The 20,338-nt window shown below is 35.8% G+C and overlaps 2 protein-coding genes across 2 annotated transcripts; one reads left to right on the plus strand and one right to left on the minus strand.

Moving 5' to 3' along the window:
* The first annotated feature begins 90 nt into the window (after window positions 1-90).
* Window positions 91-11,506, plus strand: LOC125196256 (kinesin-like protein KIN-12C). Its single transcript, XM_048094699.1, has 32 exons — window positions 91-719; window positions 814-969; window positions 1,189-1,272; window positions 1,355-1,474; window positions 1,557-1,670; window positions 1,791-1,883; window positions 1,966-2,126; window positions 2,197-2,271; window positions 2,890-2,977; window positions 3,104-3,162; window positions 3,256-3,319; window positions 3,388-3,453; window positions 3,545-3,712; window positions 3,820-3,924; window positions 4,000-4,235; window positions 4,317-4,386; window positions 4,463-4,531; window positions 4,620-4,678; window positions 5,681-5,747; window positions 5,932-7,095; window positions 7,237-8,505; window positions 8,580-8,687; window positions 8,779-8,942; window positions 9,023-9,110; window positions 9,189-9,263; window positions 9,751-9,987; window positions 10,196-10,294; window positions 10,377-10,451; window positions 10,522-10,580; window positions 10,737-10,848; window positions 10,950-11,211; window positions 11,301-11,506. Exons 1-32 carry the CDS (start codon window positions 234-236, stop codon window positions 11,330-11,332), a joined length of 6,084 nt encoding a protein of 2,027 aa, XP_047950656.1. The 5' UTR covers window positions 91-233; the 3' UTR covers window positions 11,333-11,506.
* Window positions 11,507-11,927: 421 nt separating this feature from the next.
* On the minus strand, window positions 11,928-18,407 carry LOC125196693 (eEF1A lysine and N-terminal methyltransferase). Its single transcript, XM_048095303.1, has 11 exons — window positions 18,080-18,407; window positions 17,928-18,004; window positions 14,230-14,443; window positions 13,984-14,097; window positions 13,770-13,838; window positions 13,659-13,678; window positions 13,520-13,572; window positions 13,385-13,415; window positions 13,166-13,241; window positions 12,339-12,472; window positions 11,928-12,195 (listed from the first exon to the last, which is right to left on the minus strand). The coding sequence occupies exons 3-11, from the start codon at window positions 14,429-14,431 to the stop codon at window positions 12,169-12,171; spliced, it is 726 nt and encodes a 241-aa protein (XP_047951260.1). The 5' UTR covers window positions 14,432-14,443; window positions 17,928-18,004; window positions 18,080-18,407; the 3' UTR covers window positions 11,928-12,168.
* Window positions 18,408-20,338: the final 1,931 nt, after the last annotated feature.

Here is a 20,338-nt window from a genome sequence, read left to right on the forward strand (position 1 = left end):
TAGTACTCAGAAAGCTGAGGGGTGGCCCAGTATACTCATCCGTTGAAATTTGAAATTTGAATCTGAAGCGGGCTCTTCTCTATTATCATTTCCTCATCCCTTCATTCTCCTTCACCTGCACCTCCAATCAAATTCAAAGCCCTCCCAATTCCCAAAACTATCATCAATCAATGCATCATCTTTAACGCTTCATTAATTTCATAAATTTTTCGCCTCAAATCACAGCTACGCCTATGTCGCCGATTCGCCGGAGATCGGCGCAGTCGGCTGGCGACGAGAATGAATTTGAGAGCCTCTGGAGTCAGACGATTCCCAGTCCTTCTAGACCTCCGCTCAATTCGATTCCCGACCCATCCCAATCGCAGCTCCAATCTGAAGACAAGCCAGAGTTGTCTCGGAGGAGAAAGCATGAAGGAATGGGAGAAAGGCAGCTCATTTCGTCTCTTATGAGAACTCCAAAGGTGAACGGCAGAGCAAAGCCTTCTAATTCAGAGCCTAATTCAGCTCAGAGCACTCCCGCGAGAAGTGTGCATAGGGTTTCTATTGGTGCCTCTACGCTCACAAGGTTGCCGCCTCAATTTGGTAATGGTGGAGGAAGACTGCACCGGGATTCCGATTCTCGGAGGTATTCCATTGCGACGCCTCAGCAATTGCTGGCCGAGGTTCCGCATTTTGAGCTCGATGACGATCCCTCCTTCTGGAATGACCATAATGTGCAGGTCAATCACTAGCTGATTCAGTTTTTTCCGTTGTGATTTAGGGTAAATGGTTTTTGTTTTCTAATTTTCAGGTTCTGGTTTTGTTGTAATGTAGGTTTTGATTCGAATGAGGCCCTTGAATAGCTCTGAGATGGTTTCACAAGGATATGGGAGATGCTTGAGGCAAGAAAGTGCGCAGACAGTGGTTTGGCAAGGCCACCCTGAAACCAGATTTACATTTGATCATATAGCTTGTGAAAGTATATCACAGGTGCCTCTTTGTTTGCAAATAATTTTTATTCAGTAGTCTTGAAATGGAAGTGAAATGCAGGGACTTTTTATTTGTGAACTTAGAATTAGATACCAATAATTCACGGTACTGACAAAGTGTGCATCTAAAATAATTTTTCTTGAACCATGACATTCATGTCTAGTATAGCTCAAACAATGGCTCTTCGTACTGACTTGAATAATCTTGACTTTTGTGTAGGAAAAACTATTCAGAGTTGCTGGACTACCCATGGTGGATAATTGCATGTCCGGGTATAACAGCTGCATGTTTGCATATGGGCAGGTAGGTATCACCGTGGAAGGTTGTTATATGAATGATGTGGTTGTTTGACAGAATAATAGAGTCTAAGATAATTTTTTTGCAGACTGGCAGTGGAAAGACATATACAATGATGGGCGACATTGATAATATGGACGGGAGGCTTGGTGATGACTGTGGGATAACACCACGCATTTTTGAGTATCTATTCTCAAGGATCAGAAAGGTTGATAACCGTGTTACTCCTGTCTGGTGGATCTTATGTGCTTTTTATACATCAGATCCTGATCTGTATTTATATATTTAAGGAAGAAGAGAGTAGGCTGCAAGAGAGATTAACATACAGCTGCAAATGTTCTTTCCTAGAGATATACAACGAGCATATAACTGACCTTCTTGAACCTTCATCTACAAATCTACAGGTAGCAAAAGTTATGGTTGTCATTTATGTGTATATGGTAAATGTAAAACTATGTAAATAACCAGAAAATTGCATATTTCCTTATGATGTAAATAACTTTTTTTTGTTGCGATAAGGATAGCTTAGAGAAGACTTGAAGAAAGGGGTATATGTTGAAAATCTTAGTGAGCACCGTGTTAGAACAGTTAGTGATGTGCTGCACATTTTACAACAGGTGATACATTAAGTTATTTATTACTGTAAATTCTTTATTTTTTCCTCACAAAAAATTGCTGATCTGACTATATCGTGGGCAGGGAGCTGCAAACAGGAAGATAGCTGCAACTTATATGAACAGCGAGAGTAGTCGATCTCATAGTGTTTTCACCTGCGTCATTGAAAGCCGTTGGGAGAAAGATTCAATGGCCCATTTTAGATTTGGAAGACTGAATTTGGTAGACCTTGCTGGTTCTGAGAGGTATGTCTTAAAGAGCAATAATGTCAATTTGGCGGACTATTTCATTTGAATAATATTTCATGTTTGATAGGCAGAAGAGCTCAGGGGCAGAAGGAGATCGATTGAAAGAAGCTGCAAATATTAACAAGTCACTATCAACTCTAGGGTATTAGTTTCTTAACTTGTACTCCGTACTAAATAGTTTTTCTATCGATACAACTACTCCTTAGTCCTTTTCATGTGCTAATACGTTGTTTACCATCAAGATAACTTGTCTTCATTTTTAGATTATATATAGCATGTCGAATATTTTCTAATCGCTTTGGTTTATTATCATATCAATGCCCACATGTCCAGTAGTCTTAGATTAGCTAGTTATATTCTCGGCTTCTAATTTAAGCAATCATCCTCAACTGAAATATCACGTTGTTCAAATGTTATTTGGACTCAGAATTCAATATAGGAGTATTTCTAATGCATACTGTATATTAGAAATTTTGATTGGGCCAGCATTAATGTCATAGTGGAAAATGATGCTGCTATACAACATATATTGAAAACAAACTAAGCTCCAATTCGGATATGAACAAGTCTTCCGTGCTCATTTGTACTTAAGTTAATCGATCTGTCCAGTGTCCATCCGTTCACTCTCTGCTGTACCATTCTCTCTGTATGTACTGGCCAATTCATTCTGGAGAAACTCTGTCGATTCTTATTCTTTATCACTTATTTTTTTTCTTTACTTAAGGATTTCACTCTAAATCTTTCTCATTTGTACATTTAGACTGGTCATAATGTCTTTGGTGGATTTAGCACAAGGGAAACATAGACATGTGCCTTATAGAGACTCCAGGCTGACATTCCTTCTTCAGGTCAGATAAATTTACATTTTGGCACTATATAAATCAAATATTCTGAAGTAGTAGGTGCTGTAAGATTTATTTTCATCAAGCTTGTATAAAATGGGTTTGTAATTACATTGACTGCTCTGCATACAGGATTCTCTTGGTGGAAATTCAAAGACAACCATCATAGCAAATGTCAGCCCATCAATTTGGTAGGATGATGATAAACTGGAATTTAGCATGCAACTAATTTATTGATGAAAGTTGACCAAAACAATTTTTTTTTTTTTAATTTTGTTTTGCAGCTCTGCAAATGAGACTTTGAGCACTTTGAAGTTCGCACAACGTGCTAAGCTAATCCAAAACAATGTATAGAGTCTCAATTAACTTGTTTTACATAAAGTTTGTTTCAGTTATTAATGCTTGATTTTCTTCAGGCAAAAATAAATGAAGATGCTTCTGCGGGTGTCATTGCATTGCAGCACCAAATCCAACAGTTAAAGGTTGAAACCATGCTGCTAGTTCACAAGCGTAAATTGTGACAAATAACACATGTGAACTTGACATTTAGTGATTTATAATAATCTTAAACAGGGTCAGCTGTCTTTCTTGATGAAGAACCAGAACAATCCAATGGAACTCAGAGACATTGTTCCTGGAACTGAACATGGACGCTTGGGTTATATTTCTGACGTTCGTAAGCCTTCTGAGGAAATTAAAGTTCGTGATGTGTGTGTAACTCAGAATGAAGAAAATACGAAGGTAGCATTATAATGTGAATGAAATTACAATTAATCAGCTGAAAAGTATGTATCTTCCATACATTGACAAATGCTCTATGGGCTTGTTTGCTATATAATGTATTGCAGAACAAATACTTGAAAGCTAACCTTCACAGTGCTCTACGACGAGAGAAATTGGCTGAGACAGAAATCAGAAACCTGAAAGTGGAAATTGAACATTTAAATCGTTTGGTACAAATTGTACTCTTCATAGGTTTTGTTATAGTTGTGTTTCCACAGTTTTACTTATTTATGAATCTGGTCCAGTCTCACCAGCAACAGGAAGAAACTCAGCGTACTAAGATGATGCTCAAATTCAGAGAAGACAAGATAAAACGATTGGAATTGCTGTCTGATGGGTTGAAATCTGCTGATGAGTACTACTTGGAGGAAAATAGCGCTTTAAGAGAGGAAAACCAGCTGCTACAAGCAAAAATTGAGAAAAATCCAGAAGTCATAAGATTTGCTATGGAGAATATCAGATTGCTCGAGCAAATCAGACTGTAAGCAATGATAAATATTACTTCTCTAACGCTTATGCTATGAGCTGGTTGTATCTAACTCCCTCTCTCCACTCATCACAGGTTTCAGGAGTTCTATGAACAGGGTGAAAGAGAAACATTGCTAGCTGAAATATCTGAATTGCGCAATCAGGTACTGCACAGTGTAATAAATAATGTCAGTTTTTACCCCATGATGACATTCTTATAGCAATGTCTCATGTCTGCAGCTTTTGGAATCACTTGAAGCTGGAAAAGGCCACATTCACCACCACTTCTCTCTAATGAAAAGAGATCAGGTTAACAACATAGCACATGCGTATTCTACATTCAATTTACTAAAATGTGGCATAATCTCGTTCTAATTATATCTTACTAAAAATGCAGGAACCAGAAGACACAAAAGAGTTAGAACTATGCAAGAACATGAATACACAATTACTCAGGTGAATTTATGTTTTCAGATTTGATGACTTTCAATGAACTCATCTAGGCAATGGCAAAACTCTTACATGTATCTTGGCTGTTTTGTGTGCTTTATCCATATTAGAAATGGGCCACTCACCCACTTAAAAGGCCTCTTAAGGGGGAGGGTGACCCATTTCTAATATGGTATCAGAGCGGGCCCGAGTCGATGATGGACTCTTTTTCTTTATCTCTTGTCTTGCCTACCCATATGATACCATATTAAATATGAGCCACTCAACCCTTTAAGAGATTTTAACATGCCCCCGCATGTATGGACTTGCGACTGGAATGACACATCGGACTTCCATCACGTGGGTAGGCAAGACAAGAGATAAAAGAGATAAAAATCCATTGGGCCCGCTTACAATATTAGAAATGGGCCACTTACCCCCTTAAAAGGCCTTGTAAGGGGGAAGATTATCCATACTTATATAGATTAGATGAGATATTCACCAAGTCGGTGTAGGACAAAATTTAAGAGATTTTAACACTCCATCTTAGTAATGGATTCATCAAAATATTACTACCTTCGTCCACTACCAATAGTCGGTATTGGACATCATATGTTTTAACGTAAAATTGGTAAAGTAGGAGTGAGAAAAAAATAATTGGAGTATTGTTCATTGAAGATGGATAAATAGGGGAGAGGGGGGGGGGGACATACAAAAATGAAAAAGGACTAATTTTCGTTTACGGGCCAAAAATGGAAAAAAGAGACTATTGGTTGTAGACAGAAGTAGTATTATCGATACCTATTAATTTAATAGTTAATATTTTGACTCGTGAATGGTTGGAATAAATTCTACATTCGACTGTATTTGAAATGAATTTACTATTTTTCCTGGCTTGTGGTCAGCTGTCCTATTATTTTTAAGCATTCCCTTTTCATGACATACAAATGACTTTGTCCTTGTTTACTTCCTTATAAAAAGAACTGCTTTTAAGTCAGCTGAAAATTTTGTACACATTGATGTTTTCAGGGATGTTGATGAGTTACAACAGCGACTGTTAAACAGAGGGGACTCTAGCCAAGATACTTTCAACTCTGTAAGGATAAATTATATGTACTATTTGAAAGGATTCTACGGTGGTGCAACTGGTCAAGGCTATAATTTAAACTTGAAGAACTGAAACATATTATTATTGTTTTAATTTGCATGGCTGAGAAAGAATGAAGAGTGTTATGGGAAAATCAGTTCATATTGAAGTTTTTCTGAACAATATCTTGCAGATGGATAACCTGTTACTAGGTAATGATTGTGCTGATGAAGTTACATCCAACCGACTCCAGGAGAATGAAGTAATTGATGAAAAAAATGATGAGAAAGTATACAGATTTAAAATTCAGTGCGAGGACTTAGAGGAACAACTGATGGATGCACAAGCTTTAATTCAAACCATGAAATCGGAGCAGTCCCAGCTACTCACTGAACTAGAATCTATCCAGACAGAAAATCGGAGCTTGATGAAAATGCTCGAGAGGAATCAATGCCTTCATGACAGTGTTGAAAAATCTGAAGGCACTAGCTTCTTGGCGCTGCAAGCTAAGTTGGAAAAATTGACTAAGGAGCTGAAGGAAGCAAAGATACTTAATGAACAACATATTGAAGATCATGCAATGCAATCTTCCGAACATCACCAGACAGAAATGGTGCGAGGTGAAGTTGAAATGGAAACTACAAGAACTATCATACATTTGCAGGAGGAAATAGACAGACTACAATCAGAATTTGATGTATGCTTGTGCTCTATGACTGAAGAGAACTTAAGTCTCAGAAACAGTGTAGCAGCTAAGGAGGAGGAACTAAGAGTATTCTGTGCAGAGTGGGAAAGGGCAACCTTGGAGCTAACTACATTCCTCATTGATGGTTCTAGATCCCTGCGAAATGCATCTCATCAGATAAAGAGTATCTCATCATCATTTCCAAATGTTAATGATTGGATTAATGAACACGTTGAGAGAGCTGCTCAAGTGTCTGTTGAAAAGGAGGAAACCATTTTGCTACTTCAAAAAAGTTTGGAAGATGCACAGAACACTGTGAGGCATGTAGAAAATAATTTATATTCCTTAAGGGGAGCAGCAATTGCTCTGACTGAGTTTCAGCGGCTTGATAACACTTTAGAGACAGAGGAAAGCCAGATGTCTAGAATGCCAAATGAATCGACTGAAGTTGATAAGTTTCCTGAAAATAGATCCCAGTCTAGAAACAGCCAGGCTATATATTGTTCTACAAGCACTTCTGAAGTTGTTCATAATGAACCATTAGCATTTACAGATGCTCTTGCATCAACAGATGTTGACAAACAAATTCATTTGGCAACCCTTCCAGGTGGAGAAGGACTTGATCTACCAGAAAGTGGAAGAACTGAAGCATGCATAAACTCTTTCGGAGAGGTAAGTAATCAAATTAATTGACTATATATGTAAGCATTATCTGATGTAGTTTGTTCCCATCATTTAATGCCATACCATATGTTTAGAAAACAGTTGATTTTCCTTCTTGATTGTAAACCTGACATATTGTGCCACATGCAGTTGGCTGTTGAGGACACACCAAGTAGTTTTTTCGCAAAATGTGAGGAGGCTTTTGCTGCCATGAAAGAGGCTGATCACACGTTAAAGGAAATGCTTAAGGCCAATGAAAATGCAAATACATTGAAAACAATGTGGAAAGAGGCCGCAGAGGAATTAATATTTGATAGCGCAAACTTGAGCGAAGGGACAAAACAGTTAAAATCATGTGTTCTTATGAGAGATGGGGAGAAAAAATCCCAGCTTAGCTTGAATAAAAAGGATTGTAAGTTGTCTTTTCTTGAAGAACGTTTTCCTGCAATGCAAATAGAAGTTGAAAATTTGTTTGAGACAACCTGCAGTGATGCTAAAAGAGTTGTTGAAGAGACTCTAGGTTGCTTTAGTAGCTTCAGATTATCCTTGGAGGACTTAGTGTGCAGAGCATTGCAGAATGATATTACCATTCACGTGCTACAGTTACAGATCAGAGAGTACTCCAAAAAAATCCAAAGCTCAACTTCAAATTCTCTTAGATCCATAGTCCAAGAACAGTCCATTGCTTATGATAACTTGGAACTAAATCATGCAAGTCTTGTTCGTAACCCTGTTCTTCAACCTGTAAAATATACATGTGAAGGATCACAGGTTGCAAGTGTATCAAGTGAGGAAATCAAAGGGTTTGAACTGGTTGATGGTAATAATTCGAATGAGCGCTCTGTACTCCAGAGAGAGCTCCAGCGCAAAGATGTTTTATTGAAAGGGTTACTATTTGATTTCAGCTTGCTCCAAGAATTTGCTTCCGACAGAATGGACATCAAGGATGAATTGGAAAAGTTAGTTGTTGCCATGAGCAATGTTCGGCAAGAGCTGCAGGTCAAAATTACTGAACTTGATGAAATGCTTGTTCAGAAGATTAAACTTGAAGATCACTTGTCTGAAGCTGAGCAAGCCTTACTCAACTCAAACTCTGAATTAAGTCGGGCAAAAGGGACAATTAGTGTATTGTCAGAGCAGAATAATGCATTAAAGGATCTTTCACAAGATCTATATTTGAAAAACTCTGAAGCTGAGCAGCTACTTGAAGATCAGAGAAAAGCTATCCAAAGTTTGGAGAAAGAATTAGTACGGTTATCTTCATTACAAGAAATACAGGAAGATTATGAAGGTGCTTTAACAGAGGTGACTACTGAGAGAGATCTTCTCCTTGAAAAGTTAACCTCTTTGCAAGAAAAGTTGGATATTGCATCTGCTTTAGCTGATGAAAACCAAGCTATCGCTGTGGAAGCCCGACAGGTATCATTTTTGAAGTACTTCAGATATTGTCTTAGTTTGTACTACCTGCTTCTGATCTCAGGTTGAATTCTCAGGAGTCAGAGACCAGCAAATTGAATGCTCAGCAAAAGGAAGAGGAGGTTAAGATTTTAGAACGTTCTGTGGAGGAACTTGAGAGTACCATAAATGTACTGGAGAAGAAAGTAAGTCCAATTTTGTAGTTGGGAAATATGAATTAATATTTTATACCAGCTTATTGTAAACAATATTTACCTCTGTGCTGTCATGTTCAAGGTGCTTGAAATGGAAGAAGAAGTTGAACAACAGAAGCTGATAAGAGATTCATTGGAGTTGGAAATTCAAGAACTTAGAGACAGATTATTAACTGTTGAAGACATCACTGAAAGTATGACTTCGGAGAGCTCTTGTTCAGCAGCATTTGATGAACAACGTTCAAGGTAGAGGAATCTTTATTTTACTCTTCATAGTACTATTATACACTCAAAATTGTTTGCAGACTTTAAATTGTTACTTTCAGGATGTTGCATCACAGGTCTCAGGAAAGTAGTGAGAACCGTCGTCGCATAAGATTTCTTGAAGAGGAGAATTCAAAACAAGCTAAAGAGGTTTGGTTACTTCTAATTATACCTAGATTTAGACTAGTGTTGCTGTATGCTAATGAATATGGTTTGACATATCTGCAGATCAGACGGTTCAAAGATTATATTTCTGAACTCATTCTGCACGCTGAAGCACAGGCATCTCAGTATCAACAAAGGGTAAAGTCTTTGGAGGGATCCTCCGCTTGTAGTTCAGATTGTTTTTGGGAATGCATAATTGGTAAAGTAAGAGACATAGAAAGAAAAAGTGACTGGAGTATTGTTAGTGGAGAATGAGACCAAGTTTCCTTATATAGAATTGGTCTATTTTTAAGGGACATCCTAAAATGGCAAATGTGGTCTATTTTTAAGGGACGGAGGGAGTATATCTTAACCATATATTGTTGAAAAAAGAAAACCTATTTTTGGCCAATAGTATTCTGTATATTTAATAACCCCCGGTAAGCCTGCAATTTTGCTCAAAAAAGAAAATAAAATAGTAGGCAGACAGTCTAGAATCATCGACTTGAACTTCCAAAGGAGTGAAATGTTGACCTCTCTATAAATATCATCGAGCAAGTTCTGAGCCTAGATGTGGCTTGGTATTCTGTGTTTGTCCTACCACAATCTTTTCATTTACTATTGTGTGTTAATGTCTTGTGAACAGTATAAGACCTTGGAAGCAATGGTTGATGAAGTTAAAACAGATGCAGCAAATGTATCTGCTGGGTGCATCTCAGAAAGAGCTGATAAAATTGCAGCGAGAACTAGAGGTTCGAGTTCACCATTCAGATGCATAAGTACTCTGGTTCAGCAGATGAACCAAGAGAAGGATCAGGAGTTGTCAAGTGCTAGTCTTCGTATAGAAGAGCTGGAGGCACTGGCAGCCAATAGGTATAAAGAGGTAAATAGACTATCTCAGCTGTCAGCCATTTTCAAAAATTGTCAGCCTGCTAACATACATATATACATTGTTTTAGTAAAGACTAATTCATTGTGGTTCCCTCATAATTATATTTTCCTGCTCGTGTTTGTCTTGGTATCTCCTTTTGATATTTTTATTCTTATCGTGAATCCCTTTAAATAGTTAATGCCTATACTTTATATATCAGGTGTGTACACTGAATACTAAACTGGCAAGTGCTGAAAGCATGACACACGATGTCATTCGTGACTTACTCAGTGTCAAATTGGACATCTCGAATTATGCTGTAAGTGTAGGCTTGGATATTCAAGATATTGGAAAAAAAAGTTCTCCTTGGATCTAATGTTCTAAATTTTCGGTTCCTGCAGACTATCATTGAGCAACATCAACTGCAAAAGTTGATTGAGGAAGCTCATCAACATAAACAAGATTTTGTTGCTATGGTATATCCGACAACTTTGTGGTGATTTTCTTGATTTATATCTTGGATAACATTAAATTTTCTATGACTAGGAGCGCGAAATTGTCAACCTGAGGAGTGAAATTCATGAGTTAGAAGAACAACGAGAAAGGTGATTTTCAGTTAGTCATACTAAACATAAATCACATCATTGAAAATTTAAATGCTTGTTTAAAGAACGTTGGGTACAAATATGCTATGCATTCTCTGGCTAGTGATTTTCCATGAAGTCACTTCAAATCTCACCCCATCTTTCCTTTATCTGCAGATGCATCTCAGAAATTCATAAAACAAACACGGACCGACTTACCATTCAAATTGCTTTAGAACAATTACAGGAACGAGGTCAGTTGTTGATCGCACAAAATGATATGCTTAAGGTACGAGGCACTCTTTATTTGATCTTGTATAACACATTATCTCCTCATGTCATATAAAAGAAGCATTAATTTATGTGCATTTACTGTTAATATGCAAACAGATGGACAAGAGGAATCTACAAAAGAGGGTAGCTGAACTAGACGACATGGTTAGGAAGCTATTCAGCATGCAAGAGTCCCAACCCCCAAGTCGGAACCAACCCAGAAACTCAAGTTTCTCAAGGTCATTTGGATCCGATCTTTCTGAGAGGTTGGCCCACTCACAGAAAGTGCTCTCAAGAGTCAATGATCAACTTGCTCAGTACCCAAGGCCTGATGGCACTTGCCCGGATGCCAAAGTTCAGGCAAACGCTCAGTTGAAAGGTGAGTTCTTCAGACTGTTGGAGAGCATTTATTTAAAGTGATATATTACCTGCTTCTTGTTGGTTACTAGTTTATACAATTGTTTACAGGTTACAAAAACCATTATCAGAATCATTCGTGATAATCACATGAACAGATGGACAGGGCTGTCTTCAAACAGCCTATGTGTAGTATGTATAGAGTTATTTATTGTGTGGGGTTGTATTTATAGTGTAAATTGCTGGAGCTGGTTATTACAATTTAGCTGCACCATTCCTCTTCCTATTCTTCTGGCAATTGAAATAATTTTGTTTCATCTGATGGCAGCAAGTTTTGTTTGTAATTAGACAGGGTTTATTGAAAACACTATATATTGTATTATCATTCCAAAAGAAAGTATCGTATGAGGTTTGGATTTTCATTCTACTTGTATTTTAGGAACGAGAAAGACAGAAAGTTCGACGATCTTTTTTTGGAGTTACAGTCAAACTTATACTCAGGCTAGAAGGTGACTCAAAGTCCTGACACATTTGTTGAAGAAAAAGTGTCTTACCAATAAGTGGGCTTTGTCATCCAACTATTTATCTGATGTTTTAATCAGCAAAGTCTCCAAAAAACAACCAAAAGCTATTAAAGCTTCGTCAAATAGCTGGAAAATCATTTTGTAGTTCATGACTCATGACATAAATAATACTGCTATATTCAAATTTAACATTAGAAAGGCAAAACAATAGAAGGAACAAAAAAAAGACAGCATTTTATCTCCAAATACACAACAATAATCAAATATTATAATCACCAAGCAACGCATACGTATAATTAGTGGTTGACCCAACTAAAGGACTTTACTCTTCAAAATAGCAGGCAACAATCTCAGCTTTATTCATTAATCACAATCACGTATAAAACTAGGGGGCTTAGCGATAATCCTACTATGGAATACAGTTACATCTGAAGCAATTCCCCCAAACGGCTGGCTCATGCTTTGTTCTTCCCAGACTCATCCTGAAGAACATGTCGAGACTATATTTCAAAAGCAGCAACTATTTTATGGACAATATCAAAGTAGCGCTAAGGTATTTGCACATATATGCTTAGCGATTCAAGAAAGTTAATGCTATAAGATGGATTTTTTTCCCAATACGTACCTTAATACACACATAAATATAGTGAACATCAGCATTCATTCCTACACTTTCTGTTGAGCCTCCATTTGCATCTAAAGGAATTGGAGTTGTCAGATCCCTGGTCAAATTTGAAGTATTACCAGATTGAAGTTTCCCTGCATGTGATAATGTATATACATATTAAATAGAGCTTTAGCGCTCGAACAAATATTTCATAATCTTAAGTTCATATGAGGTTAGCGAATTAACAATTGAAATAGTTAGTTAAACGAGTATTCAGTATTGATATGAAAAGTAAAGGAAAAGATGCCTCATTTGATTGCCTCACCCCAAACCTTTTAAGATACAAGGAACCTTACTTTCAACATCCACATAAAGCCAAGTGTTTTGCCAAAAGATACTTATAATTCTTCCATTTACCACCCACCCCAAACATACAAGGTACCTTACTTTCAAGTTTCAACATCAAGAATCACTAACACAATTGTTTTTTAATGAGGGATTGTGAGGTAATTCTCTGAGGTAAAGTCTCCCTGCATGTGATTGCATGTACTAATGTTACTTCTCTGTTATTAGTAATTTATTGTGTGTTAAAGCTTATGTGCACACAAGCAGATTTTTTAAAGTAATCGTAAGCATGGAAACTATCCAAGCAACAAAGTTGCCAAAGCTAAAGGTATAAAGTAGAGTGCTTCCAAGCAAGGAAACATTTCAATAACCAAAGTTTAGCAACCATGGTGGTTGAATCTAAAGGAATCAAACCTTAACAGAGATAGAAAGTATGGACCCACATGGGTTTAAAAAACCTGCTGGATAACATATATGACCATTATAAAGTTTTAACAAACCTATCACATGAAGCTTAATAGTCCAAGATAATTCTTTCAATACTGGTAGTCGATAAACTGGCGACCCATACGTAATCTGCAAATATGAAAGAACCTAAATAAAACCTCAAGCAGCTTCCCAATACAACGGGTGGGAAAGAAACGTCGTACAAAAATATGCTTAAAATTAAAAAGAAATGAAAAGATAAGAGACGAAAACACTCAAATTGGGTAGATTACCAGAATATATACTCCTTTATCCTTGAGTACCCTATAGTTTGTCATCAACTGCTTCAACTTATTGAAAGAGTGAATTTGATAAAGCAACATGAGAATTAGAAATTACGCAAAGATTTTGAAGTCAATTAATTGTACCTCCAGACCTCCTCAAGCATTTTAGCAGCATTTTGTCGTGAGTTGTGGCCACACTGAACGGAAAAAAGAAAATCAATTCTTCATAACTCATAAGACAAGTATGAGAAATGGACATCTAAAAGCAATATAGAAATCTCACCAAAAGAGAGTCCAGTGTCCCTGGAAGAATGCACAAAAAAGCATCAGAAAATACTACAAAGTACACACATTGTTTTATTTTGAGATACACAAATAATGGCAATAACACTACCTTTATCTATAACAGCAGCAAAAGATCTCGTGTCAAAGGCACTCATATCTCGTACATCCATAACCATATCTGTTCACACATTCATTAAGGATCTAGTAATAAATTTATTACTAATATCTTGGTTTCTTCTCAAAATCTAGCAACTTGTAGCCATAAAACATAAAATTTATTGAAAATCATCCCCAGCAAGAAATAATCATAAATGAAAAGATACATTTCAGCATCGGAGTATCCGAGTACTTGGTTTGCATTGCTTCGATCACCACTCTGGAGATATCAACATTGATCACTTCATTGTATCCATCATCAGCCATTTCCTCACTAAAACCTGCAGAGAGGGAGAAAATCAAGGCGCCAATTCCGTTGAATCAATCACGACAAAAACATCGCTTTCGTTGATCAATCAATGTGCAAAAAAAGATGAATTGAAAATAAGAGAGATAGGGAGCAAGGAAATGACCGGAATTGCCGCAGCCGACGACGAGAATGGGGTGGTGGTGGGCGGGGATGTAGAGACGGATGAGGGGGGCGAGGGAGGGGTATTTTTGGTACCAATCGAAGGTGGAGGGATCCTGAGAGTAGCGGTTGTCCCAATACCATGCTTCTCCGTAGGCCTGCGTGCTGGTGGAGCTGCCGGCCGCCGGAGATTTGCCCGCCGTCATTTCCTTAACCAGCTAAATAATTTAATCAATCAGATCACAACAGATGAGATGAGATGAATTTTTACGCGTGACTCAATTTTTCACATAAACTTCCGGATTATAAAATTATTCAAAACACTGATTTTATATTTAGTTTTATAAATTAGGAGTTGATTGAGATAGTGGACCATATTATTCATTTCTTAAAATCATGATTGTAGACATAGGAAATCTCATAACATTTCATTTAACTAAAACGTGGAGCTGTCGTAACTCGTAAGTGAGGAGGGTTTATTATTATTTAATGTCGATATAAAATTTTTAAAAATATTTTAGCATGTCTCATTTTAATAACATTTCATCATCAAATTTTAGATGACATTAACTTTTGCCAATATAACATCATCCGACTCAGTAAACGATCGTTTTTATCCCCACTGTCCAACTTTGAAAGCTAGGATTTGACATTTCATTCAAAGTGAACACAAGTTATAGTTTAATTCATTGATTTTAAACGTTACGAGACTGATTAGAAGTCAATCAAAAATTATGATTTAAATTATAATTTTCCCTCTATAAAATTAGAGTCTACGTAAATTTGATGCATTTTGAAATTTATCATGAATTCAAACGCCAAACGATCAATATACGACATGACAGAGTTCAATATTATAAAACATTGTTTTGATTATTAAAAAATTAAAACAAATATATACTGGAAAAAAAAGAGGAAAATAACAAAACTCATACTTGAGCGTAAATTTAAAAGTAAGCGTACAAAATAATGTAGGATAGAAAATCCACCTCGTTCTCTTATGATTTTAACTTGAAAGGAAAAAGGGCAGTCTTGATTATCGATTTGCTTTGTTTCTGGAATTACAGTATTCATGTATACGCATGTATTGCCTACTATCTCTGTATGCATTATTGCAACTAGAAAACAAAACAAGGGAACTTGAAACCTAGGGGTTTACCTTATGTAGTGAGGAGTCTGCTGTGCTCTATTTCTTCTCGCTTCACTTTTGGTGAAACAAGAATTTGGAATATTGGTGAGAATTATGGGATGAAAACGGATTGTAGGGTAAAGTGTGATTGATGTTTACTTGCTGAAACTCTCTTCTCTACTTCTTCTCAGATTTATGTATATATATGTATTGGTTGTTGCTCATCTAAATCCTATTTTGCAGGCATAACGGATCCCAGATTTTATGGGACAAAACTGTGAGCATTAAACTAATTGGGCTTCTCCCAAAATTAGTGTAAAAAGGAATTGGGCAAGGAAAGAGAGAAAACAAAAGGAATCCTCCCATTAGAAGCTAGGCCCAACTATAATTTCTTTCTCCATCATCGATTTCGGGGAGTGTTATATTGCTAACTCAATACTTAATTGCTAACTACAACTCAATAATAGCCATTAGATATTCAAATTAAAGGCCTAGATCATTAACCACAAAATGTCAATACGATCAACAAAAACGTCAATAAGGCTATAGGATTAATTCCAATAAAAATCAATAGGGGTATTAATGTCAAGTTAGTTATAACTAACTTTTAAAAGAAATCCCAAAACTTTAAATTCATATAACATATATCAAATTAAAGATAATTTTATAAGGATTCCAACGATATACTACATGCATATGTTCCAACGTCAAAATTTGAAAAAAAAATCTAGAATTTTCATATTTTTCGTACACAGGACTAATGTCAATACAGCTAAGATAATATGTCAATATAAAGCATATACAATGTCAATCCTAAATTTGTGTTGATATTCTCAAAGCATTGTGTTGATATTTTCGAAACACTATATTGACATTTTCATCCAAAACCCTAATTTGGCGTTTTTTTTTAATTTTTTTCGATTTAATTAATAAAAACGAAAATTACACGTGGCAAATTGTAGACCACACATTTTTTAAAATCATGTGGCCTTAAATTAGTTGTAGTTAGCAATTAAATGATGAGTTAGCAATGGATCACTCCGCCCTAATTCCATTTGCATCTTTTACAATGTTTGCAAATTCGGAAAAAGAACTTGGCCTCTTGACAAAAAAAGTTGGCTACACATACTACATCCTTTCAAGAACAAACAAAAAAGAAAAAGTATCTCTCATCTCTTTTCTTTCTATCAAATTAACCCCTAAAAGTAATTTTCCATGCCATTTCTCTCTACATTGTCTATTTATGATGCAAGATATCGTCAATATATAGTTTTATTTTGTATCTCAAAATTGCACGACTACTACCTTTGTAGGAGTCGTGCATGCATTCGATCTTTGCAATTACAATATAATTAACTATCTACTGTTTAATGTATGCATATCACCAGCCTCACCAACTAAGCAACAATACTTGTTGATCCCTCAGATGTTATGGTTATATGGTGTTGGTGTGTGGGAGCGGCGCCGGGGCGGCCCGGCTTCGAGTTATCAACTGAAGAGGGCGCAACGGGGGCTCTACAGAGTGGACAAGTAGAGTGGTTATGGAGCCAGTGGCGGATGCAGTCCACGTGGAAAATGTGCTTGCATACCGGCACTTGAAGCAGCTCCTCTTTCAGCTCGAACTCTCCCAAGCAAACACAACACCTATATATATTCATATATGATCAATTTGCTAAAATTATATAGTAGTAGTATCAATTTTTTCATGTACATGAGTATATCAATAGTAGCTAGTTAAAAATTTTGATGATGCATTAGGGATTTTAAATGAACAAAGTCAATCTCAAGCTATCCCATATTCAGCTAAAAAAGAACTCGTCTAGATGTCAATTTCATAGTAAATTAGCCGAGCTCGACGGTGCATGCTTGGTTCGGTGGGCTAGAAAACATATTTGGATTCGTTTGTATATGAACATGTTTGCGAATTTGTTAGTCAATCCTATTTGTGAACCTTCAAGTTCACTACCCTTGAACTCGAGTACCAGTTTGATCAACAACATAATTTTTTTGAATCTTTCGCGAGCTTTTAACAAGCTCTAACTCGAACACTATATATGCTTAAAAGCTCTAACTCGAACACTATTTATATGAATATCGATGAGCTCGAGCATAAACAAGAGAATGTTCTTGTCAACCTCTAGCTCGAGTCAACTCGAACCTCCTAGACTTTTGATGGGCTTGACTCATTTACAGCCCAATAAGGGAACATGGTAACATAACGTAATGTTGTAACACAAAAATGAAACGAGCAATACATTTGTGGACATGTAGCACTAAATAATGATTGAAGGAAAAGGAGACATATGCACACACATATAGTAGTGTTGAAGCATATATAGTGGGTCTTAGCATATGTTCCTATCTAATTAAAGCCACTTTACCTATGTTGGCAGCCCATAAAGTGAAAAATTCCCCCAACCCTTAAACCTCCATCGTCCATTTCCAATCTCCTATAGCTTGTTTAATCATATATATCATGATCATGCATCATATATATTAATAAAGTAATAATTAAATAAATATCTCAAAATTAATTAGCTACTATAGTTGTGTAGTAGTGTATGTGCACTTACAATGAATCCCTTGATTTCATAGAGTCATCGTAGAGGATTTGGCATAGCATGTTCTTCACTTCAATTTTCAAATCCAACTAGCAAAATCAATTAAAATCTCATTAACTACTAATTAATATTGTTAGAGAAAGAGAGATGGATAGTATGAGTACCGGCGTAGTAGCATCGGCGGCGGCGGTGGTGGGGAGGAGAGGAGGTGCGGCGGCAGAAGAAGAGGAGGAGTTGGCTCTTCTCTTGAGGTAAAAAAGGTAGAATAAGAGAAATAAAATGATTGAAAAAAGGATTGGAATTGAAAATATAAAAGCTTGATATAGCTTAAGCTGGATTTCTTGAGGATATTGGTGAGGAGGGCTCTGAGATTGGGGAGGAGACTTCATTGGTGATTAATTGCAATAAATTTCCTTATTCATTTTGCATGTACTTATGGAATGAAGAGAGAGAGATAGAGAGAGGATTTAAATGAATTTGATGATTAAGAATTAAAGGGTAGTGGCTATAATACGCCTGGAAAGAACTTTAGAAGATCAAACTAAATATTCCTTGTTTCTTCTTTTTTATTTTTAAGTGAGAAATGGGACACCCCCACTTTAGTAGATCATGGCATGCCCGGTCCCATTAATCATTCATCTTAGTTATATCATAATTTTTTTCATTTTTTCTTGTCAGGAAAAGCTTAATAATAATTTTTATAATGATTATCATGATGTATCAAATTTTAGTAGCTACGGACATATTGATATAGTAGTGTCCGTGATAAATTAATAAATAAATAAATTAAGTAATCTTAATGTGTTGAAGATGGACATGAATAGTAATGAACTCTATAATATTGTCCGTGATAAGCTAATTAATTTAGATTAGACGTGGCATTTTGATCTTGTTGGTTTGATATGAATTATGATTAACCAACATAATTATTTCAACAATCAATAATTTAATGAAAAGAAATACTAGTAGTACTATATGTATTTCAAAGAAGTTGATATATATGTATATGATGAAGGTAGTCAAAGTAAAGTGCATATTTTCATGAGATGGTAGAAAAATAGAGACTAGACCTAGCTTTTCCACTAGGAATTACGGATAATGTTAATTATATGTTTACAATATAATTATATATACTATAATGTATGGTCGAGCATGTTAATGGGTTATAGGCCTCCCTCTTGTCGCTCGTGGATGTTGAGAGAGATAATGGTGGGTGCACACATAAATTCTTCCACTCCATCAATCTATCACAACTATGTTACATTTATTTATTTTATCAATGTATAAATAAAATAAAATATTGCATTTTATGGATCTATTTAATACCACAAATTCCTTCAATAAAATATTGGATGTATCTTTCATTTTCTCATGACTTCAAATCTCAATTTTTATCCAAGTGCTATTAATTCGAATTCTAGTGCAATAATTTAATTTATGCATTTGGTGATATTTTCATGAAAAATATATGGTCTTGGTAATTCACTGCTATAGATATGTACTACAACTATATTAGTAGTTGGTCCACTGCAAAAGCACTTATTAATACCTAGACCAAACATTACATGCTTCTTCTGACCCACAGGCAGGAATGCATGCATGGACCCTAGCAATTTAATCCTACCCTAATATTAAATAATTTAATTAGTTTTGAAATCATTTTTTTTAAATGCATCATTTCATCTCAAACATATGCAGCTAGCCCTTTAGACTAACCTTAAATGCTTCATTATATATTTTTATATATAGTACTATAGTAGTTAATATTGTGATGCGTCTACATTTTTGAGTGTGGTGTGACGAAGGCAAAATCTTGTTATTCAAATAAATAGATCATTAGGCCATGAGAATCCACTACTAGAGATATTTGTAGATTTGACGAAAAGAGAGATTTGCCCTTTTATCTTATTGATTAGTTACACTCACAAAAAAAATAAGTGATTTTAACTTTTGCCTTTATGTCTTAAGATTTATCTAACCACACAACACTTTGCAAAAAAACCTTTCATGAAGATGAAAGATGCATGCATTATTAATGTGTCACTCTTCGTATCTAAGTTAGCACTATCTTAATTATTCGTTACTTTTTAATAATTTAATTGATTGTGTGGCTGTTTCAAAATTCTAATTAATCGCATATAAATCATAATCACTTCGTTTGAATCGTTTAGTACTTTTGTGTTACATCAAATCTTTGATGTATTTTCGAAATAAATGGTGCGACTTTCTCCCTATAATAATCGATTAATTTATGATTAAGCACACCATTTTCCCACCCCAAGTAAAAGACAAACATTGCAACTATTGATAGTACTAGTACAAATTACACTATGAAATTTTTATTCTAATATTTCAGAGGTAACGGAATATTTCCTATATCAGTGATACACACATGCTTTAATACATCAAAATACTATACGTTT

Source organism: Salvia hispanica, chromosome 6 (assembly GCF_023119035.1).
Source record: "Salvia hispanica cultivar TCC Black 2014 chromosome 6, UniMelb_Shisp_WGS_1.0, whole genome shotgun sequence".
Taxonomy (NCBI): domain Eukaryota; kingdom Viridiplantae; phylum Streptophyta; class Magnoliopsida; order Lamiales; family Lamiaceae; genus Salvia; species Salvia hispanica.

Coding starts and splice junctions, on each gene's coding strand:
- LOC125196693 (XM_048095303.1), bottom strand. CDS start 14,431: ATGACGGCGGGCAAATCTCCGGCGGCCGGCAGCTCCACCAGCACGCAG. Junction 13,839..13,983: donor GGATACTCCGATGCTGAAAT/GTATCTTTTCAT, acceptor ATGTGTGAACAG/ATATGGTTATGGATGTACGA. Junction 13,679..13,769: donor TGCTGCTGTTATAGATAAAG/GTAGTGTTATTG, acceptor GCATTCTTCCAG/GGACACTGGACTCTCTTTTG.
- LOC125196256 (XM_048094699.1), top strand. CDS start 234: ATGTCGCCGATTCGCCGGAGATCGGCGCAGTCGGCTGGCGACGAGAAT. Junction 3,454..3,544: donor ACCAAATCCAACAGTTAAAG/GTTGAAACCATG, acceptor AATCTTAAACAG/GGTCAGCTGTCTTTCTTGAT. Junction 4,679..5,680: donor ATGAATACACAATTACTCAG/GTGAATTTATGT, acceptor TGATGTTTTCAG/GGATGTTGATGAGTTACAAC.